Source organism: Leopardus geoffroyi, chromosome C1 (genome assembly GCF_018350155.1).
Source record: "Leopardus geoffroyi isolate Oge1 chromosome C1, O.geoffroyi_Oge1_pat1.0, whole genome shotgun sequence".
Classification (NCBI taxonomy): Eukaryota; Metazoa; Chordata; class Mammalia; order Carnivora; family Felidae; genus Leopardus; species Leopardus geoffroyi.
Genome location: NC_059328.1, coordinates 160844162 through 160868302, shown reverse-complemented (window position 1 = coordinate 160868302; position 24141 = coordinate 160844162). Strand labels below are relative to the sequence as shown.

Below are 24141 nucleotides of genomic sequence, written 5' to 3'. Positions count from 1 at the left end.
AGGTGAACTACATGGTCTGTGAGTTATATTTTGATAAAAGTTGTTATTTAAATAAAGAACTAAAAACCTCCATACGTCTCCACAGCCACCACCATTACTTTTCATCCGTTCCTTCCATTGCTAAAAATTTTGGTCTAAATCACCATGACTTCCCTGTGGCCAAATTCACTGACCTTTACTGGGCCATCCAGAAACTTCCCCCTGAGCCTCTTTTCCTCTTGGTTTGTGCCAACTCCTTCCTATTCTGCTTTGGCAGTTCCTCTCCTTCCTTAAGTCCCCTTCCAACCTCCAGAACCTGTGGATTTCTCCCCTGAATCATCCCTCCTGCATCCATCTCTCCCTTTCCTTCCTGTAGTCACTGCACTCGCTCAGGCCCCCATCACTCTGTTTCTGCTATAACCTCCCAACTGACTGCAATGGCTTTTCCTCTCCAACACCTCCAGAACAGCACCAGCAGTAGATGTGAAGAGACACCACTTCCTTTATTTGTCAAAAAACTCTGCTGCCTGTAAGGTAGACCCTAACCTTGCCCTCAGGGTTCTCCACGACCTGACCCTCACCTGTGTTATTAATCTTCATCTCCTATAACTTCCCTACACAAATGCTCAGCTCTAGCCAAAGTCTCCATTCCAGAGCCCTCTAGCCATGTCTTAACTTTTCCTGTATCCACAAGGTTTTCCCATCACTGCCCTGCATCATCCCCTTAGTATTGCCCCCACTCCCAGGCTCCCTGCTGACCGCTGTACTCACCTGTCAAGGCCCAATTCAATGGTCATTTCTTCTGTGAAGTGAGCACCTCCCCTCCAAATTAGCATTCTTGCCTCTTATTCCCAGAGCCCCCTTATACTGTCTGCATTGTCATATGTATTAGGCTGCTTCCTCCAATTAAACTAAAAACTGTATGAGCGCATTCAGAAGTCACCTCCATCATGAAACTACTACCCCCAAACCTTCCAGTTCTCTCACCCTTCATTCCCACTATACCTGTTCTCTGACCTTGCTTCTAATTCTCATCTTAGAACAACTCTTCCCCCTCCCCCCACAAACTATCAGCCTCTTCTCTTTTTACTTCTACATCCTAGATTATTCAGATAATAATGGACCCAGAAACAAACAAAATAGACAGGGTCCATGTCCTTAGGAAACTAGGTTAGACTCTAGAATTCATTAAATCAAGCCCCATCTTGCCAACCACTCACTTCTCTTACTCCCTGGTCTTTCCAGGGCATCCATCCGGAAAACCCCAGACAATTCCACTATCTACCTTCAATCTTTTACACACACAAGATGATGCCCATTTGGAGAAAATCACACAATGGCAATGAATGGGGCTAGTACAAATACACTGTCTCTAATTTCACTTGGATCTCAACACTGCTGAGCAATTCTTCTATTATCCCTTATCAGTTTCCTCTCCTATTTCCCAAACCCCTAATTCATTTCATCTCCAATCTCTGCAAAAATGTACAGAAAGAAATAGTCATTGGGGGAGGGGCACCTGGGTGGCTCAGTCAGTTAAGTGTTGGACTTCAGCTCAGGTCATGATCTCACAGTTCATGAGTTCAAGCCTCACATCAGGCTCTGCAGTGACAGTACAGAGCCTCCTTGAGACTCTCTCTTGTCCTCTCTCTCTGCCCACCCCCTACTCGTGCTCTCTGTCTCAAAATAAATAAATAAACTAAAAAAAAAAAAAAAAAGAGGTCATTGGGGGAACAAGGAGCTTCTTCAATTCTCTGTTCCCTCTCCCATGTGAAGAATCGTCTACATGCATACCTATCATTTCCCCCAGTCCTCAGGGAGAAGTCTGGTATCTTGACCCCTTCTCACACATGTGTCTCAGTTGTCCCATGTCTCAGGTGGACCCCAAATCCTGTATACTGCATACTCTACTGCCAAAAGTAGCTGTCTCCAACCTCCCCTCACCCCCCCTCCCCTCCCCTCCCCTCCTCCCTCCTTATCCATTTGCAGCCAGTCTCCTCTGGCTACCCCTGGTTCTCCGTCTTTGCCTGCTGTATTAAAGCAGCAAAGCTTCCATAGGCTGCAGAGGCTCTCACCTCTCTCTCTGCCATTGGACAAGAGGCCTTCTCTGTCTCTAGGCTCCTTCATCTGATCGGGCTCTCCTTGCACAGCACAACTGAGCCCAGTCTTCTCTGTGAAGGTGAAGACTCCTCAGTCTCTACTGGATGACCCCAATGCACCATTTGTTTACCTCTATCTGTGCATCTATCTTACTCTGTGGCAGTAATTGACTTATATGTCTGATTCCTCTAAAGGACTATGAACTCACAGAGGACAAGAAATGTAGACTCCAAGTCCTTTACAGTGTTAGCATCACATTCCTTATTATCTAGGTTCCTTTTGTGTTTCCACAACATGTGGATCAAATTTCTTCTCTCTCCCCATTAACTTGCACATTACTGCTTTGTGATCAGAGAATGTGGTTCATACAATTTTTCTTTCTAGAACTTATTGAGGTTTTACATCAACTTTTATCCTGTATATCTGTAAAAATAATCTTTAATTCAAAGTATCAAATTTAATATTAAATCAAATTTACTAATTATAACATTCTGAACTTTAGTAATCTTATTATTATGTCTACTGAAATTGCCAAATTAGAGGCATGCTAAAGTTTCCCACTATGATTGTGGTTTTATCCTTTTGCTTTTAACAGCTCTTGCTTTACGTATTTTATCATGTTTTTTGATTCATAAAGATTCATTATTAATAACTTTATTATATCAATATTAACTACCACTTTTCATTCACTCATTCAAAATATCTTTATGAAATGCTTATTATGTGTCAGGCATTGTTCTAGGTACTTGGGATACGTTGGGAACAAAACAAAACTCCTTCTCCTTATGGAACTTGCATTCTGGTGGGTGAGATAGTTAACAGCCACAAAAATGACAAATAAGTAAATCGTACAGTGTGTTAGACTGTTATTATATTGTATAATATAGAACATTATAAGGACTTTGGCTCTTACTCCAAGTAAAACAAGTTTTAAACAAAAGAGTGACACGATCTGGCTTTTTTAAAAGATCAGTCTGGCTGTTGCATTGAGAATCAAGTTGAGGAGGGCAAGGGTAGAAACAGGAAGAAGGCAGTGGATTATTACAGTAATCCAGGTAAGATATGGTAGTGGTTCAGCTCAAGATGGTGACAGTAGGGAAAAGACAAAAATGTTTGCATTCTGGGTAAATCTTAAAGGTAGATAAAACTGGATTTCTCTTTTTTTTTATTAAAAAAATTTTTTTAATTTTTATCTATTTCTGAGACAGAGAGAGACAGAGCATGAGTAGGGGAGGGGCAGAGAGAGAGAGGGAGACACAGAATCTGAAGCAGGCTCCGGGCTCCGAGCTGTCAGCACAGACCCTGACGTGGGGCTCAAACTCACAAGCCACGAGATCATGACCTGAACCGAAGTTGGTCGCTCAACCAACTGAGCCACCCAGGTGCCCTGTAAACTGGATTTCTTAAACAGATTAGATAGAGAGGGAGAGAAAGAAAGGTACTGGGGGGTCATCCAAAGGTTTATGGTCTGAGAAACTGATAGGACAAAATTATCATCAGCTAAAGTAGGGAAGTTTTTGGAATGGAACAAATTTTAGGGAAGAGATTATAAATCCAATTTTGGAATTCTGGACATGCTAATTTTGAGATGGCTATTAGACATCCAAGTGGAAATGTTCAGTAGGCAGTTGGATGTATGAGCTTAGAATTTAGGAAAAAGGTCTTGGCTGGAGGCATAACTATGGGAGTTGACAGCTTAATGGATCATGGGATTGATGAGATCATTAAGATAACGGTGAACGTACAGAGAGAAAAGGTGCATGAACCTCTTTGTTCTGTTCGATGCTTTTTGCCCTAAATTCTATTCTGCCCAATAGTAATACTGCTACTTTGCTTTTTCTCAATGAATATTTCTCTATTGACAAATCTGACTTTGGTTAATTTTCTAGCTCAGGTCTCCTGGAAACCTGGTAAAGGTGGAATGTCACCCATCATACTAAGTATTATCACTTATGATAAAAATTTCCCCAGATTGATAAATTTCATTGAGGCTATGAATAAGTTATAAATACCTGGTGAGAACCTATACTCCAAGATTTGTGGAGATTTGTATGTACATATGCCTGCATGTACTCCCAAGTGGTTCTTTATTGGCTTTCTACTGAAAATTGAGTTACTGCTAGCTATTAAATATTATAATCTGTTCCAGTTACTATTGCTGTGTAACGAGGTAATCAAAACTTAACAGTGTAAAAAAAATCTAATAATTTTATTGTGCTCATGGATTATTTGGGTCAGAAATTTAAAAAATGAATGTGTGAGGCTGCTTGATGTCAAGAAGACTTGAAGGCTGAGGATGACTCAATGGCTGAAGGCTGGAACCATCTGAAGGCACATTCAGTCACATGTGTGGTGCCTGTGATGGGATGACTCAACAACTAGGACTCCTGACCAGACCACCTTCAAGTAGCCTCCCCAAGTGGCTTGGCTTTCTCACAGCACGATTGCCCCAGGGTAGTTGGGTTTCTTACAAGACAACTTAGGCTCTAAGCATGACTGTTCTAGTGAACAAGGTAGAGTCTGCATCCCTTTTTATCCCCTTTTATGACAGCCTTGAAAGTCACATAGCATCACCTCCCCCATTCTCTTTTGGTTGAAGCAGTCACAAGACAGTCTAGATTCAAGGGGAGGGGACATAGACCCCACTTTTCCATGGGATGAGTATCAAAGAATTTTGATAATCTAAGGGAAATGCTTCTTTTTTTCAAATCACATCTTATTTTAAAAAATTAATGAAAGTCATGCATATTTTCTTTCAGAAAACTGCTTAGATAAAATTTTGTATATATTTGGGAAGTTCATTTTCTCCCTCCCCACTGCATTCAAGAAACAGCTTTAGATTGTCATTGACACTTACCCCATTAGGCAGGACTCCTATGTCCACTCCCCTGATTCTGAGCTGCCTGGTGATTGCTTCACTGGAAAACAATTGCCAAAAAGGAAAGGGGCATTTCTTGTGCTAGGTGTCTTCACAAGTCCTCTCACTTAATTTTCATTTGATTTCGATAACTTTATACTCCCTCCTTTTTTTTAACAGATGAAAACAGTGAAATTCAGAAAGGTTAAGTTATTAAAAAAAAAAAAACCTTTTTAATGTTTATTCATTTTTGAGAGACACAGAGAGAGACAGATCATGAGCAGGGGAGGGGCAGAGAGAGAGAGAGACACACAAAATCTGAAGCAGGCTCCAGGCTCTGAGTTGTCAGCACAGAGCCCGACGTGGGGCTCGAACCCATGAACTGTGAGATCGTGACCTGAGCCGAAGTCGTACGCTTAACCGACTGAGCCACCCAGGTGCCTGAGGCTCAGTTATTTTTTAAATAGGCTTAATTTTTTGAGCAGTTTTAGGTTCACGGCAAAGTCGAGTGGAAAATTGTTACTTTTTTTATTCATGTGATAATAAGTTGTAGAGATAAAATTCAAAATCAGATCTTTACCCACTTGCCTTTTCATCCTCTATACAATCACCCTTTCAATATTAAGAAGCATATTTATTGCAAGCACAAGATCTGACATTTTGCTAGATACAAAACTGACCCTCTTACTAGAATGTGAAGGACTAATACTATGAGACTTGGCTTGCAACAAGCTCTGGGGGACATTCAGAGGTAAGCTTTCTTATCTTATAAGCTTCCACTTTAACATGAAATTATAGTAAGAATTCCCTGAATTCATTTTTTTTTTAATTTTTTTTTTCAACGTTTATTTATTTTTGGGACAGAGAGAGACAGAGCATGAACGGGGGAGGGGCAGAGAGAGAGGGAGACACAGAATCGGAAACAGGCTCCAGGCTCTGAGTCATCAGCCCAGAGCCCGACGCGGGGCTCGAACTCACGGACCGCGAGATCGTGACCTGGCTGAAGTCGGACGCTTAACCAACTGCGCCACCCAGGCGCCCTGACGCCCCCATTTTTTAAAATGCTACTTCTATCAATAGCTTTTGGTCTTCTACCTTCAATCTTGCAATCTTGCTTCCGGATTATATTTCTTTTTTTCTTTTAATTTTTTTTTTTAACGTTTATTTATTTTTGAGACAGAGAGAGACAGAGCATGAACAGGGGAGGGTCAGAGAGAGAGGGAGACACAGAATCCGAAACAGGCTCCAGGCTCTGAGCTGTCAGCACAGAGCCCGACACAGGGCTTGAACTCACGGACTGTGAGATCATGACCTGAGCCGAAGTCGGACGCTTAACTGACTGAGCCATCCAGGCGCCCCCAGGATTATATTTCAACACTGCATGATCCTTTCATATACTTTCATAAAACTAAAGAAGTAGATACACAATTAAAAATAAACCCACATTACTCTGAACAACAATTCATTGGTCGCTTTTGGAGGATAAATTTGCTATTTAAAAACTGGTAAATAAAGAGAACAAACCAAGCATTTAACTTTCCTTTCCAGGATGAGGTCTATCAGGGTAATTAATTACTTGATGAGAAAGTTTCTCTCTGTAGACATTTTCTATAATAAATCAGGCAAGAATGATTGAATTAAAATATTGCCATTTTACAAATACCAAATGAGTTAATGGAGCCAAGTAATGATCATCAGGGGCCACTAACATCACAAAAAGCAACACCCTATGGAGTATTTTTGCCCCTGTCTCCAAAAAAGTCTAACCTAAATGAGGTTAGGCCTGAGATCTTAACTCCCAGTTTATAGAGGAACATTTTCAATGACCCCAATGGATATACAATCAGCAAAATCCAGAATGTGGAAAGCTCCATATGGCAGACGTACTAACCAGTTGCTTAAACAAATAAATTTCAATATTAAAAAAAGACCAAAGAGTGGGAAAGTAAACCTACAGATTAAAAAAAAAAAATCTGACTTTCTCTTCTGGCCATGTTGACATATATCTGGTACTACAATTCCCTCCTCTCTTAACAACTAAATTAACTAGACAAAATGTGAAGGAGCTATTTTTTTTGGCACTTGATACTAAACTATGCAAGATGGTAAACCTTGAGGATAAACAAATACACAAAGTGAACCCACACTGTCCCCAGTGTTCTGCCTGAGGAAACCATTCCAACTGTGGCATTTGGAAGGGGAACCTGAGCCAACCACAGGACCTCACCGCTTAGTTAGGGAGGTAGGCAGCAGAGGTCTGGTGGCTGACACAGCTGGAATCTGTGTGTCACAGTACTGGAAAAGTGGTACACGGTCAAGCAGACAGTGGCTGCTGTAGGCTGAGAGTGAACAGGGATTCCAGAGGTTGCAGGGCTGAGAAAGTTGGAGTCCCAGGCCAAACAGAGTAGAAAGACCTCACCGAGCTAAAAAGGCTCAGACCTTTTCACTGAGACCTCAGAAAGACCATGCCTTAGGAATAAGAACCATGCATTAGCAGAGCAAGGGTGGACAGATTAAGACCTGGCTCGCTGTCTGTTTTTGTGAATAAAATTTTATTGGAATATAGTTATGCTCATGTGTTTCATACTGTCTGTGCTGCTTTTGCACTATATTGGCAGAATTGAATAGTTGCGATCGAGACCATAGAGTCCACAAAAGCGTAAGATATTTGCTACCACCTGGCCCTCTACAGAAAAAGTTTGCTCATCTCTGCACTAGAGTAAAGGCTGCGCTCTAGCTCTTAGGGCAAAACAAACAGATTCAGTCTAACAAAGAATTAAACCAAGTCTGGCAGAATCAAAAAGATTTGCCAGTAATTTAACTCCTGTCAGAACAAAACTCAACATATTTTAAGAAAACAACATAATCTGTACAAGGTAATATTCATTATGTCACATATACAATTACATATTAGATAACATATAAAGAAGCAGACAAATGTAACCCACCATCAAGGAAGAAAAAGTAGACCTCACCTGTGCCCGCCCCGAGCCAGCCGTTCTCCACTCACCCAGCATCCAGTGAGATGTGCCACGACCAATGACAATGCAGTGGACAAGGGCAAAGTGATGGTGGCCAAGCTCAGACTGGAGCGAATGCTCTAGCACTGCTCCTACCCAGACAGATTTATCCAAATCAAATAATTGTTGTATCACTTTCAAGTAATTCCTCCCAGAATATCTCAGTGGCTCCTAATCCAGCTAATGTCACCATCAAGGCAACTGTGGCGGTGCTCTGCAGTCAAAAGCTAGTCTCCTTATAATCTCATTCTCCTTTCTACGTCTATTCTGTTTAGAGACTCAAGTCAAGAAGCACCCATACTACCCCATCTTCTAAACCCAATTCAAATGGCATCTGGACATCCAGTGTGACGAGGAAAAAACAGATCTTCATTGAATCTGCTTTTATTGACACAGAAAGTGTTGAGGATCCCAAATTTTGTAGGTGTGAAGAGCATGTAAAGGTATTGAATAGATGATGACTATCAATATTATGTCCAGTGGGGTTTCACATACAAGATGAAGGGACAACATCCAAGATTAGTTAAGAAAGAGATAATTACTTCCATGTGGCTTAAAACATCTGGACACAAAAAACTCTACTTTGAAAATGAGAATCAATTTTATCTTACCTAGAGATAAAGGATGGAATGTGGAACAGAGATTCATTTTTCTTTTTTTAAAAAAATTTTTTAATGTTTGTTTATTTTAAGAGAGAGAGAGAGAGAGAGAGAGAGAGAGAGAGAGAGAGAGAGAAAGAGAGACAGCACAGGTGGGGGAGGGGTAGAGAGAGAGGGAGACACAGAATCCAAAGCAGGCTCCAGGCTTTCAGCTGTCAGCACAGAGCCCGACACAGGGCTCAAACTCACCAACTGTGAGATCATGACCTGAGCTGAAGTCAGATGCTTAACCAACTGAGCCACCCAGGTGCCCCAGAGATTCATTTTTCATTTGGTTCATTAAATCTTTTAAGGCTATAAAACAGGCAATACAAAAAGCTCTCCAAGATCCTGTTTATTTGTACATTAGAAGAAACTTCTGGGTGTTACTGAAAATCCTCAATGCATTGTTTCAGCAGTACTAACTTAATGCTTATGTACTCTGGATAAAGTTTTACACTGTTAAGCTATCACTGTTCTCTTTGAGAACTTAACTCTTCTCTCTGAGGCTTTGGGTTTGACATTGCATTTGACTTTTTATATAGGAATTAACATGTGCCAGGCCAGTGATGGATTGGAATCTACCCCAAATCAAAGCATAATGCATAAATTTTGCTTATGCTTGTCACCCATTCCTATTCAACAAGAGCATCAGACTTATTCAGCTAAACTGATTCCAAAGAAGCAGTACATTGACCTCAACTAATTTCAAAATGCTTTTTATTTCTGCATATGCTGAATACTTTTTACAATGTAAAAACTTACCTGTTTTGAAGGTACAATTGCCAAACCTTGAAATAAAAAAGGCAAATATACGCAGGAGCCAAAACTGTAACTCTAGTTATTTGGGAAGTGAAAACTGTAAGCCTTTTTAAATTCAGACAGACTTCTATACTCTTTCTGTAAATTTTTAAAAAACTCAATCAGAAAAGCAATATTTGGAACACTTTTCTGCTCTCAGTCAGTATATTTAGAAAGTTAGAACCTGATCCTAAACCTAAAGTGGGCTTGATTCTGGCAAGACAATCTTTTCACAACTGCCTCAAAGCACAGAAAACTTTTTAAAAGTAGACCTTCCCTAAGGTCTTTTGTGTGCATGGTCCCACACTGATGCTTCGATGTTCCGATATCTAATCTGGCCACAGTACTCTTGATAACCAAAGTAATTTCTTCTCCTCTTCAGGAAGCTACAATTCTATCCAACAGATCTCAAGCTACTATGCTCCCCTTTTGTTTCCTATCTCAATGCTCTACATCTTTCAGACTGTATATTGTGTTTGTGTATTTATGCTTTGATTCATAGTAACTTCTCGTGTTAGATTATTGATCTGCATTGAACACAAACTGTAAATAAAAAGAAATAGCTGAGAGTACAAAAAACCAAGCTGTCAGTAAAACGGAAACAGACCCTGAGATCACCTAGGTGACAAAATTAACAGATAAGGACTTTAAAATGGCTAGTAAAAATGTATTTTCAAATAGTGACTGGAAAAGATGGGCATAATGAGTGAACTGCTGGGAAATCTCAACAGAGAAGTGGGAACTATAAGAAAAGAACCAATCAAAAATTCTAGAACTGGTAAGTACAATATATGAAGAAAATAAAAAGGGCTCCCTGTCTTTTAGAGATACATGATGAAAAATCTATGGATGAAATTATATATCTGGGATGTGTTTCAAAAAAATCCAGTTTGGGGGAGAGAGTGGCTAGGGGCAAAGATAAAACAAGAGTGGCCATAAGTGGTGATTATTATAACTAGGTGATGAATAGGTGGGAGTTTATTTTACACCTTTCTCTACTTTTGTGTATGTTTGAAGTTCTCCATATTCAAGAGCTAAAAAAGAGACTCTCCACAAGAAAAAGCTGTTTTGCCTGTAAAATAAGATGTTCAAGTGACGCCTTGCATACATATTATTCCCCTCCCTTCTTTGCCAAATTCCCTAAGGTATGTGGCATCCACTCGGCATTTTCAAAGATTTCCAACACTTGGGGAAAGTGGGCATTTTATAAAAACTGAATATTTATAACATTTAGCCATTTTCTCTCTCTGTATGTTACATACTTAGACACACATGAAGATATTGGTGTTTTATTTTACAAAATGGGATTATATTACACTGTTCTATAACTTGCTTTTTCCAGACAACAGATGTTGGGGACATCATTCCATGTCAACAAATACAGGTCGACATCACTTTTCTTTTTTTTAATGACTGCAAGTATTCTTCATTGAGGGTCTATGTGTCCTACACCGTGCATAAGATTTTAAAATTTCATTGGGAGTCAGGAACTATCTGTGTCATAGAAAGCTGTTTCAAGCAGAGGATAAACAGACGAGTCTATATGGCTTTAGGGATATGTCTGACTTTAGAGAATTTAGGGCCATGATTTGATTATTAAGTAGGCCTTAATCTATGAGTATATCACAAGCCATATTATAATAGGGTTGAAAGGTATTTATTAAAAAATATCATATAGCGAAAACCCGTTTCATTCTCTGGTTATCAGAGTTTCACAGGAAACTCCTTATTACATTAGCATTTTCCAAATTGCACAGACTGCATCCCAAAACTTAATTCTGAATTGGTTTGGCAAAATTGAAGATACATTTTCCTACAGAAGATATACAAGATAGTAAGAATCCCAGGTCAGTTGACAGAAGTTTAAAGTACTATACTTAGTACATGGAGTGCCTGGGTGGCTCAGTCCATTAAGCATCTGATTTCTACTTAGGTCGTGATCTCATGGTTCATGAGTTTGAGCCCTGCATCAGGCTATGCACTGACAGTGCGGAGCCTGTCTGGGATTCTCTCTCCTTCTTTCGCTGCCCCTCCCCCCACTTGCACTTGCTGTCTTTCTCAAAATAAATAAATAAACTTAAAAAAAAAAAAAATCTTAGGGGCTCCTGGGTGGCTCAGTCGGTTAAGAATTCGACTTCAGCTAAGGTCATGATCTTGCAGTTCGTGAGTTTGATCCCCACGTCGGGCTTTGTGCTGACAGCTCAGAGCCTGGAGCCTGCTTCGGATTCTGTGTCTCCGTCTCTCTCTGCCCCTACCACATTCATGCTCTGTCTCTCTTCCTCTCTGTCTCCGTCTCTCTCTCTCTCTCTCTAAAATAAACATTAAAACATTTTACTAAAAAAATCTTAAAAAAAATACCTAATTTATGATGTACAACAGCCCCTCCCCTTCCTGGAGGTTAAATTTGTGAAAAACCACTATGGTAAGAGAATTCTCAGTGGAAGAATCGATGGCCTTTGAGTCACAAATGAACAGAGGCACTTGTAAATATTTTTCACATTTGTTAAGCTAAAACAAAAAAATAATAAAATATTAGTAGCATTACATCTTAAATTATAGTAATGAATAATGATATAAATATTCTATTTGGATATACAGTATTTGGATAATAAAAATGCTCAACATATAAAATTCAAACATGAAAATCAGTCTAATCTCACCATCTAGAAATAACAATTATGAACATTTGGGTGAACGTTAGTCTAGATATCACTTTGTGCATATCTACACGTAAGAAAGCAAAGATACATGCTTTTACATAAGTGGGATACACTGTTCTATACCCTGCCTTCTTTTCCTCAACATGTGTCAATGACGGGGCACCTGTGTGGCTCTGTCCGTTGAGCGTCCAACTTTGGCTCAGGTTGTGATCTCGTGGTTTGTGAGTTTGAGCCCCATATCCGGGTTGCTGTTGTCAGTCTATCGGTGCAGAGCCTGCTTCAGATCCTGTTCCCTCAACTCTCTGCCCCTCCCCTGCTCACATTCTCGCTCTCAAAAAATAAATAAAACATTTTAAAAAATGTGTCAATGACTATTTTATGTCTATAGTACTTTGACATCATCTTTTTTAACGGCTGCTATACAGCCATTAAATGCAGCAGCATGCATGGATAAACCACAATTTATGTAGCCCTTCTCCTACCAATGGACATTTCGGATCCTGTCCAATATTACCAACACACAATCTTGTTCAGACACCTTTTCATACTCAACCTATTGTTCTCTTAGGATAAATTCTTAAAAGCAGAATTGTTAGGTAAAAGGCGTGTATATCTTACATTTGACAGCAATCGCCACACAGCCCTCTGGAAAGGCCAAACTATTTCACACACCCTTCAGCTATGCCTTACTTAGAGTCTATGCCAGACTCGCCAACAGTCTGTCTGCTCTCCTCTCACAGCTTCAGCAACTTCCACGTGGCTTGTGGAAGGACAGCAGGATAGTGCTTAGCTGCAACGGTTTACCTCCATCACCATCTTTCACCTCTCCCATGGCTATACTGCTTAAGCTTCAAGTATTTGTCTTTTAGATTTCTTCCCTTCCCCCATTTCAGCTTCTTTTTTTTTTTTTCCTAATCATAAGTCTGATTCACAATTCAAATTACCTGGAATGGAAATTATCAGAGTTGCCAAAAAAGATACGCAGAAGTAAAACTGCCTTGAATTATTCTTGGAGACAGATGAAATATAAAAAAGAGAGGAAGGGAGGAAGGAAGGAAGGAAGGAAGGAAGGAAGGAAGGAAGGAAGGAAGGAAGGAAGGAAGGAAGGAAGGAAGGAAGGAAGGAAAAGAAAAGAAGGAAGAAGGAAGGAAGAAAATAAAGCACCACCTAGGCCTGTTAAGTGAAGAAAACTGACATTTTGAGATAATTATTCTTCAGGCCTACCAGACAACTCCTGTGCACAAATATTTCTATAGGAGGTTGCATTCTGAAGGGTTTTCATTCAGTTATGAAACAGAGTACTTACTATGTGCAGACACTGTGCTCCAAACTTTGGGGAGATAGATGAAGAAGGTAAGATAGGCCTATAAGAAGCTCCCATTCTAGCAGGGAGATAGAGGTGTAAACTAATGTTTTTTAGAGATGAGGGCATACTTTGATGCTAGGTGACAAGTGTTACGGTAAAGTTATGCCCCAAGTGCTACATAAGCAGAGTGGGTTGGTCTAGCTGGGTAGAAGCAAACAAAGCTCAAAGGAGAGATGGCACTTAGGTGTGGCCTTGAAGGATGAATGGGTTCGTCAGGTGAAAAAGGACACTTCAGGAGCACAATTAAAAAGGCACACAGTGGTAAACCTTAGCAGAGATATGAGGATAGGGAACTGACAGGAAATGAGGCTGAAAAGATACAGTGAGGCCAGACTGTGATGGAGCTGGCTTTCCATGCTAAGGGATTCAGACTTTATCTCAGCCATGAAGAGTTCCCAGAAGTTTTTCAGCAGGGAAGCATCATAATCAGATCAGAATTTTAGAGCAATAACTGTGGCTGTGGGGAAGAGGATGGACTGAGGTAGAGATCAATTATAAAGGCCCTGCCTAGCCAACGAATGGTAAAGACTTGCACTGAGACCATACAGAAAACTGGAGGGATCCTAGAAATGGGACTTACTGAGATGAAGAGTACACTTAGAGTGATGAGCACTAAGTAATGTACAGAATTGTAGAATCATTATACTGTACACCTGAAACTAACATAACATTGTATGTTAACTATACTTGAATTAAAAATAAATAAGTAAAGAGGCACCTGGATGGCTCAGTCGGTTAAGGGTCTGACTCGATCTCGGCTCAGGTCATCATTTCACAGTTCGTGAGTTTGAGTCCCATGTCAGGCTCTGAACTCATGGCATGGAGCCTGCTTGAGATTCTCTCTCTGACCCTTCCCTGCTAGTGTTCAATCAATCAATCAATCAATCAATAAAATGGGATTTACTAACTCATTGGACAGAGAAATGAAAAGAAACGGTGGGAACTAAGAGAACTCAAATGCTTTCACTTAGATACTGACTGGATGGTAACACCATTAATGGAGATAGAGGCTATAGGCACAGGAAGAAGATGTGGAGACAAATATTCATTTCCATGTTGGACATGTTGAGTTTAAGAGGCCTATGAGACATCTAGGAAAAGATGCCCAACAGAGAGCTGGCATTGAGGCCTGCTGTCCAGTTCCAGCAGATACTCTGTTCATTTTTTTAAAAAAATCATCTAGATTTGGGGCGCCTGAGTGGCTCAGTCGGTTAAGTGTCCGACTTCGGCTCAGGTCATGATCTCGCGGTTCGTGAGTTCAAGCCCTGCGTCGGGCTGTGTGCTAACAGCTCAGAGCCTGGAACCTGCTTCGGATTCTGTCTCCCTCTCTATCTGTCCCTCCTCTGCTCACACTCTGTCTCTCTCTCTCTCTCTCAAAAATAAATAAACATTAAAAAAAATTTTTTTTAATGTTTAAAAAAAATCATCTAGATTTGACAGTCATTGAGGTAGATAAATTTGTTTGGTGACAACAGAGAGAGGAAACAGGGATAAGGGGTTAGGACAGAACCCTGGGGAACAATAATATTTAGAAACTTAACAACAGATAGAGACTAGTGAAAGTCTGGGAAAATCAGACTGATAGAAGACGAGCCAGGAGAGACTGGCTCATAAAAGTAATCAAAGTGTAAAGGAGAAAGTATGCCCCCACTTACTTGCCTTCCCCATTCCTTCCCACACAAAGGATCTTACGGAGTACCTTCAGGAACTGAAACAAGAATTCTAGGAAGTGGGGACTGGGAGTGAAAGACTAAGCAAGGAAGAGTTCCTGGGGCCTGAGAGTAGGGATTATGTACTGTGATCTGGGACTTCCTGCCAGTGCTAATACCAGGGAATACTTTCATCCCTCAAAGGCTCTTGTTACCTTATCTCTTGGTTCCAAGAGACTGATCTGTCCTTTCTCCTTTCCAATGTCACTACTCACAGTTTCTACCCATCACGGGAGAGAACAAGTCTTAATAGCCTCTCAATTCAGCAAGTTTAATGAGTATAACTTTGACCCAGTTACTTGTTTGTTAAAATAGACAGATATGACAATAGTTCCTGCTGAACAAGAATTAACAATCTAGTTAGGAGTGGGAATGCTGAGAGGAGGTTTACAGTGAGCTGGAGAGTCATCAGAAAAACCTCATGTCCTTCTTAAGAGGTTAAAAAATGTCTTCTTTCTATTTTCGAGGAGGGAGAGATGCTACTGATAAACCCTGACACAGAAAGACTTGTAGTGAATTGATTTCCATCAATTTAAGTGTGTGAAAAGGAGGATGAGAGAGGAGAGGAGCCTTGATGAATTTACCCTTCGTTTTCCACCCTGGGGGGTGGGGAGCAGGTGGTTTGTACCAGGTTGTCTGTGACAACCTGCCTGTAATTTTAAACTAATTATGGATAGTCCATAAAGGAGACCTTTCCCGGTCACTAAATCTCTTCCTGATGATACATTTTCTCTCCCTGTTCTAATCAGAAGATCCCTCTTACAGTTGTTGCAGCACTATGGGATAGAATGGGATGGGTTATAGGAACCAATAACCTGACCCGGTTTCCCTATAGCAGCCTTTTCCAAGATTGAACCACCATCTGTCAAAATCATAAGTGACAAAAAAAGAGATTAATATGTTATTTCTGTAATCTGCATGGATTACATACATACACACACACATATGTGTGTATATGTATAATATATATGTGTGTATGTGTTTTGGTTTCTCCTCCACCTTGACTATCTCCCCAGATCCTCTTCACCATTACCTGCAGCAAACAAAAAAGTCTAAACACCATTATTTCTTGTCAAAAGAGGAAACAGAAAAATAACTTGATTGGTAAACAGAGCTTGGCCTGGAGCCCAGATCTTAAGAGATGTAAATTGGGCCCCTTTTCACAAGGCTGCACTCTTACATTGATTTGCACTCTTCCATCCAACTAGTCCAAAATACTGCTTACATCACCTTCTGCTTATACCTCTCGCTTCAAATCTTCCTGTGGCTCCTTGCTCACTAACACTGAAATACTGAGGTCTATCTGCCAACCAAGCTCCTTCCTCTCTAAAAACATCTTCCTCTTACTTTTCACACACTCATCATACTTTTCCTGTCTCATCTGAGTGTTGTATACTGATTTGTATGGAAAACTATGCCATGCAGTGCAGAGGAATGAACTTGAAAAAAAAAAAAAAAAATTCGGTCATGTTCAAACACCATTTTGCCCCTCACAGTCTGTGTGACCTTAGTCACTGCCTTACTTTTCTCATCTGCAAACAGGGAGTAATGCCTAACCCACTGGGTTTATTTATTTTTTTTCCACAGTAAAGTTTTCCTTTATCTATTTAAAACAAAATTATGTTAGGGGCACCTGGGTGGCTCAGTCAGTTAAGCCTCCGACTTCAGCTCTGGTCATGATCTCAGGTTTGTGAGTTGGAGCCCTGTGTGGGGCTCTATGCTGACAGCTCAGAGCCTAGAGGCTTCAGATTCTGTGTCTCCCTCCCTCTCTGCTCCTCCCCTGCTCACACTCTGTTTCTCTCAATAAATAAATAAATATTAATTTTTTTAATTTTAATACCAAAAAATATGGAACATTTAAAGAATTTGCATATCATCCTTGTGCAGTGACTATGCTAATCTTCCCTGTATCGTTCCACTTTTATTTTTAAAAAAAATTTTTTTAACGTTTATTTGTTTTTGAGACAGAGAGAGACAGAGCATGAACAGGGGAGGGGCAGAGAGAGAGAGGGAGACACAGAATCCAAAGCAGGCTCTAGGCTCTGAGCAGTCAGCACAGAGCCCGACCTCACGGACCGTGAGATCATGACTTGAGCCGAAGTCGGACGCTTAACCGATCGAGCCACCCAGGCGCCCCTCCACTTTTAGTATATGTGCTACCAAAGCGAGCACTAGCTCACTAGTTCATTGGGTTTTAAAAGATATCTAGCAGTGGCGCCCTGGTGGCTCAGTCGGTTAAGCGTCCGACTTCGGCTCAGGTCAAGAGCTCCCCTTCGTGGGAGGAGCCCGCTTCAGATCCTCCGTCTCCCTCTCTGCTCCTCCCCCTGCTTCTCTCTTAAAAATAAACATTGAAGAAAAAAATAAAAGTATCTAGCATGTGTAAGGTGCCGACACAGTATCATGTACTTAAAAAGCACTTAATATACGGTAGCTATTTACTGTGAAAATAACGTTCACTTCACAGGACCTGACACTTATGCAGTCCCTCCAAATATGTCGGCTCCCCTCTTTCCCAATCCTTGAAACAACTTCCTAGTTCTTTCTAACCAAGATTCAGAAACTAGTTCAAATCCAACAAGGATTTCCTTAATTTACCTGCAAAAGTATTTGCACGTTTACTAAAATCTCACCACGCACGCAAGGATAACACCTACTAACAGGTACCCAGACATAATTTCTCCTCTTCTTAACTTTAAGTCACTGTACGAGAAAAATCACAATTTTCAAGTTTCCCAAAAGACGTGTTGCAGCATGCCAACAGATACAACAAACACCAACTGTTTTCTTTCTGGCAACTGGGTATCCAGGCACATTTAGAGTTCCCATAGGTTTATCGCGAATCAGACAACTGAGGTGGGGAAAGAAAACTTCAGACAATGTCTCATAAATCTCAAGGAGTGACGGCGAATAGATGCCAGGCAGTGACGGAGTCCAGGCAAGCGACGAGTGAACAAATATGTCTATCTGTTCCTGCGGCGTGTCAATGTGTCAGCCTGTGTGCCTGCGCGTATCGGGAGAACTGAAAGTACATTCATGTGCGCCGAGATGTCTGAGCGCGGGTGTGTAACCCTTTGAACCCGAGGGCTTAGCGAGTGAGCTACAGTGCAACCTCCCGCGGGTCTGTCCTCCAGGTGCTTACCTCTGCGGACGAGCAGGTGGACGCCGCTGGGCGCCGCCATGTTAGTGCCGGTCACGTGGTCGCGGAGCAACTCCCTAGCCGCCCCGCCCCGCCCGCCAGAGCTGTCCAGTCGCAGCCCAGCCGAAGACTGGAGGCGCCCGGGCCGCCCCAGGGGGAGCGCGCGTGCGCGCGGGGGGCTGACTGCGGGAGCGCCGGCAGCAAAGCGGCCCCCGCACTGGGGCCAGCAGGGGAACCCGCGGCCCGCCGAACCCGCTCCGGCCGCGAGAGGCGGGCTCCAGCCACGGTTCGCGCTCTCGCTCAGAGCCCCCGCGCCCAGGTGGGATGGAAGAAGCCTGTCAGGTAAGCGTGGCATCCAATATTTGTAGCATCAACATTTTGGTGCATGGAAACATGAAGTTGGGAGGAAAAAATAAACACAGTCTAGCGTTCCACATAGCACTTTGCATCGTCGGCCACTCTGTTGGCAATTTCCCTGGATTGAGTTGAAAGGTAAAATTCGGTTCAAAGTCACCAGCTGCCCCTTTGCTGTCCCAGAGTGTCCGTTACTCAGCAGAGACTTCAGACAAGACAGGAATCTGTGTGCAGCTGCAAAATCAATTCTGGATACCCCAGTGGGTATGTTCGGGGGACTTCTCTTTCCCCAAGGACGCTTCCCGCTCAGCGGTATTAACTGGAGTCTTAATCCTAAATTTGACTTTTAAGAATGAGAGGATGACGTCTGCCCGTGGCTCTGCCAAAAGATGAAGTCTACAGAAGGCCAATTGTGAGACAAGTGAGGGTGCTGATGTATCCCTACTGTGACGGTGCCCATTTTTTTGACCAAATTCTCTTTTCCTCTTATCTGCATTTTGGGGCAGATTTCCGTCCTGTCGTGGACCAGGCATTATTGATCTTGGTAGCCTGGTGCCCAGCAAAGAACCTGAAGCAATTGAACTCTTTATGGAACCAGTTAAACCAAGACTTTAACAGTTTCCCGGACTTTTAATGCAGCAAAGATTGGCGAATGTGTGTGATGATTCCTAATTAATTTTTTAAGAATTTAAGTACACACCTGGTGAACCATCCAGACAGTTCAGAAATATATAAAGGAAAAAGCCCAAGTCCGCTTCCTAACCCTCTCTGCACACCACAGTCCCACTCTCCAGCCAACCACTGAGTGCATCATTCCATGCCCTTTACAGGCAAATATGTGTAAAATATTTTAAATGGACTCACATACCTACTGTTAGGACTTGCTTTTTGCACTCATTGCAAACATCAAATCTCAAACACTTAGTTCAAACTGATTCTTTTTAATGACTACATAGTTTTGATATTTTTACTTTCAAAGAGAATGGATTTGGGCAGTTCATTGGAGGACACATGCTATACTTCTTGGAGACCCAGTTTCTGATGCTTTTGGGTCACCTTAAAAGATAAAGAGAAATAATGTTTTCCACTGAGGTAAGTTAAGATGTACAAGGATGAGAATGAAAAGTACTCCCACAGGTACTTCAAGCTCCACCTTTTTCAAAGTCAGATCAGTTCCAGGGAGAGGGTTTTTGAATATGGTAAATCTGTTCTGTTCCCCTGCAACTAGATGGAAAGGGAAAAGGAAAGGACTCAGGTGACACCACCATAGTGAAATCCAGTGAGGATATACTCAATAAGTTCAGCATAGAAGGTATGTATCTAGGATGCACTAGAAATGAGGCAGATATGAATTTGCACAGGTTATACAGCTCATCCACTGACCTCCTGCCAGTGGATTTGGCTTCTCCCATACCATATTGCACTGACATTAGAAGGATTAAAAGTTGCCAGTATGTGTCCTCCAAAATCATCAATTTATGACATAAATGCATACTGACCAACAAGATAAAAGGCTAGACCACTGACATCCGAAATCCCTTGCAATTCCAACATTCTGTGATCCTGGGCATTCAGGGCATTAGAATGCTTTCATTTAGATGAGTAACCACTACTGACTCACTTCTCTATTCCAGTTCTGTCCATCTTCCCACCTGTGAAATGAAAGTTAATTACATTGTGGCATTTACTGATTTGAACTCCCACCAATATTCATATTTGTACTTGGGATTCTTGAATAAAAAGTTGAGTTACTTAGTTTCTCAAAACCAGGGCTCAAGAAATAAAAGATAACTTCTGGGGCACCTGGGTGGCTCAGTCAGTTGAGTGTCTGACTTTAGCTCAGGTCGTGATCTTGTGGTATGTGGGTTTGTGGCCCAGGTCGGATTCTGTGCTGACAGCTCAGAGCCTAGAGCCTTCTGATTCTGTGTCTCCCTCTCTCTGTGCCCCTCCCCCACTCATTTTCTGTCTGTCTCTCAAAAACAATAAACATGAAAAAAATAATAATAAAGGAGAAGTTCTTAATACCTTCAGTTTCTGTGTCCAAAAATTCATTCTTCAACATTAAAATATTTTATTAATTGTGATTAATTACTGTTTTATAGGTCTTTTATCTTGGTTTTTACTTTTTCCTAAGTCCACGTCTTATTAGCATCTTTTAAAATCTTTTTATCTTCGGGGCGCCTAGGTGGCTCAGTCGGTTAAGTGTCTGACTTTGGCTCAGGTCATGATCTCGCAGTCTGTGAGTTCAAGCCCCGCATCAGGCTCTGTGCTGACAGCTCAGAGCCTGGAGCCTGTTTCAGATTCTGTGTCTCCCTCTCTCTCTGACCCTCCCCCATTCATACTCTCTCTCTCTCTGTCTCAAAAATAAATAAACGTTAAAAATTTTCTGAAAAAAAAATTTAAAAAAATCTTTTTATCTTCTTTTATAAAAGAAATAATTCAGAAATAAATTGTCATATTCCTATTTTTGAAGCCAGTTTTTCCTTCTTTTACTTAACGATATTTTATTATAGACATACTATATCCCTTTTTCAAAAGTTGTATATAGTTTGTGATAAAAATTTAAATTATATTGGCTTCTGTAATGTATGTTTTGAATTTGTAATTCAAATTCACATTTTAAAAATGTTCTAGGAGATTACGCAACACGGATTAAATCTCTTTAAAAATAAATTTTGCGGGGCGCCTGGGTGGCTCAGTCGGTTAAGCGTCCGACTTCAGCCAGGTCACGATCTCGCGGTCCGTGGGTTCGAGCCCCGCGTCAGGCTCTGGGCTGATGGCTCAGAGCCTGGAGCCTGTTTCCGATTCTGTGTCTCCCTCTCTCTCTGCCCCTCCCCCGTTCATGCTCTGTCTCTCTCTGTCCCAAAAATAAATAAACGTTGAAAAAAAAATTAAAAAAAAAAATAAATTTTGCTTGGGCACCTGGGTGGCTCAGTCCATTAAGCATCAACTTTGGCTTAGGTCATGATCTCATGGTTTGTAAGTTTGATTCTCGCTTTGGGCAAGCAGAAGCCCCGCTTGGGGTGAGCTTTGCTTCTCTCTCTCTCTCTGTCTCTCTTTCTGCCCCTCACTCACTGGTGCCCCCCCCAAATGAAAATAAAATGAAATAAAATAAATTCTGCTTTGTAAAACATCTTCCTGCAACTTGTTTTGCAAGTTTAGATTTTTTAAATGCTTGTTAGGATTACCTATAATGCAAGATACTTAAAAACATAGACTATAAAGTAAAGACTAAGATGTTTACATATCTATAGAAGAATATAGGAACATATTGTAAAACTAACTGAAATGATGCAGTATTTCCTACTGGGCACAAAGCAGATTCTATGGCCTGCTGAGGGAACCTGGTGCCCTGTGACCTGCACAGCTTCGGCAGGTCTGTCATTGAGCCTGAGATGCCTTCATTTGCCCTTCCTGACCTTGCTTCTCAATTTTGCCATCTGAATTAGAAACACTTGTCTTTTGATTTCAGGATCATTTCTTACTTAGCATTTTACTCCATGGCTGGAGAATAATTCCAATCTTGCCCTCTGATTTAGCTGATGTTAGTATGAGGAAATACTTCTGTTTATTTACATTTTTTAAGTCAAATGAACATTCTTTCCAGGAACTAGAAGTCCTGCATAAACATGTCTGCCCATACAACAGGGACCTGTCTCAGCAGTTCATTGGACCCCTGTAAAGTTCGGGTCCAGCTTCAAATGATTACATGTGCAGGCAGAACGTTTCTAAGACATTCTCTTAACCAACTTTCTGGTAGAATGTCATTTCCTATGGCAATCATTTGAGACAACAATGGATATGTTACTGAGTATTCTAGAGGTATCCTCAGAGAAAATGTGTAGATGCTCCATGTTTTTTTGAGGAAAACTAATGCTATATCTAAGGCAGTTGTGAAAAATCAAGGGATTTCTCCTTGCCGCTTGTGCCCTGTTTTGATCTATAACAGTGCTAAGAAGGAGCCATGGGGCAAGGGAGTGGGGCTTTACTTGTACGTGACTCTTCTGTCCCTCTCATTTTTGATTTGTCCAATGACATTTTCTCAGTCATATAAATCCTATGTAAGCAAAACTTGAAGTCCCACCCCCTTCTAACAACATTGTCCTACCTGAGCCCCTCCTACACTGAAATTCAGAAAATTTCAGGAATTTATACCCACTTATAGGCCTGATCCAAGTGGACTCAGCAAATAGCTTGCTGCACCTTCCTGAACAGTCTGTCAAGGTAAGCAGAGTAAAATGGGACCAGACAGGGCTAACTTAGCTGTAGGGTAAGACCAAAACATTGTCCCAAGGGAGTTAGGGAGTTGTTGCTTTCAGGCCCAGTCTGGCCAGTATTAATTTTAACTTGGTTCAACCTCTTGGCTTGAAAGATAATATGGGAGATTGTAAGCAGAAATGATGCTTCAGCCTAATAGCCTATTCATTGCTGGAGCATGAAATGGTGGCAAGAGCCAAGGGAAGGAGGGCATAGGAAGACTATAGGGAAGAGGATGAGGGTGGTCTGAGACCTCACACACTGATGCATCCAAGTTTTCTGATAATACTTGTTTTGGTTAGATTTGCCTTTGGAACTGTGCAGGTTTAAGAAAAAAGGCTTCCCTGATCTCATCTCTTGGAATTGGCTCTGAGGGAAGTTGGGTTAAAACAGAAGTGTGCATTTGCCCCTATGAAATCTAAATAAAGATGTGTACCATTAGCAACTACCATCTATATTAGTAATCTTTGAAAAAGCAGCAGCTGCTTAGACACTTCTGGAGAACGAAGAGTTCCAGTCAGAGTAAGGAAGAAAGGCAAAAGGTTGGCAAGAGAATTTAGCAATCAAACAGCCAATGAAGAAACACTTAAATGCCTACTCTAGGCTCCAAAGAGATACGATACTATTTTTGTTCTTAAGAAACTAATTGGAGGGATGCCTGGCTGGGTCAGTTGGTGGAACATGCAATTCTTGATCTTGGAGTTGTGAGCTTCAGCCCCACATTGGGTGTAGAGATTAACTAAAAATAAACTCATGAAAAAAAAAAAAAAAAGAATTGGAAACCTGAGACTAACATGCTCACAAGATGGTCCGTAAAGAAAGACCAAATACCCTTGAGACTATAAGCCCCATAGGGACGACGACAGGGGTGAGCAGTCACAGATTCTGTAACGCTGGCTGTCAAGAACTGAGAAAAATGCTGAACTCTAATTATGTAAATACTGGAATCTGTTTAATATCCTTCACTTCCTACAAAGATGAAGGTGAGAGAAAGCGATATAACTCTTCCTTTATCACCTCTAATCCATGTTTATAAAAGTGAAAGGAAAATTTTCTAGATCTTGTTGGAATTTAAAAGAGTTTTTAAAAAATTTTTTTTAATGTTTATTCATTTTTGAGAGACCGAGAGAGACTGAACATGAGCAGGGAAGGGGCAGAGAGAGGGAGACACAGAATCTGAAACAGGCTCCAGGCTCTGAGCTGTCAGCACAGAGCCCGACGTGGGGCTCGAACTCACAGACTGTGAGATCATGACCTGAGCTGA

The 24141-nt window shown here is 41.2% G+C and overlaps 2 protein-coding genes and 1 pseudogene across 3 annotated transcripts in view; 1 reads left to right on the top strand and 2 right to left on the bottom strand.

The window, feature by feature from the left end:
* METAP1D (methionyl aminopeptidase type 1D, mitochondrial) overlaps positions 1 to 18374 on the bottom strand; it is a 90939-nt gene extending 72565 nt beyond the window's left edge. The window contains exon 1 of one of the 2 annotated variants that reach the window (XM_045480203.1): positions 18270 to 18374. In XM_045480203.1, coding sequence (XP_045336159.1) covers positions 18270 to 18309 — 40 coding nt within the window. In that variant the 5' untranslated portion in view covers positions 18310 to 18374. The remainder of the gene's footprint in view (positions 1 to 18269) is intronic. The other variant, XM_045480202.1, reaches the window with a different exon arrangement.
* LOC123600145 lies at positions 16973 to 17072 on the bottom strand (annotated as a pseudogene).
* An 83-nt stretch (positions 18375 to 18457) lies between the features above and the next one.
* Positions 18458 to 24141, top strand: part of SLC25A12 (solute carrier family 25 member 12) — a 207081-nt gene continuing 201397 nt past the window's right edge. Inside the window, exon 1 of the mRNA XM_045480199.1 lies at positions 18458 to 18608. Within this exon, the coding sequence (XP_045336155.1) occupies positions 18591 to 18608 (18 nt within the window). The 5' untranslated portion in view covers positions 18458 to 18590. The remainder of the gene's footprint in view (positions 18609 to 24141) is intronic.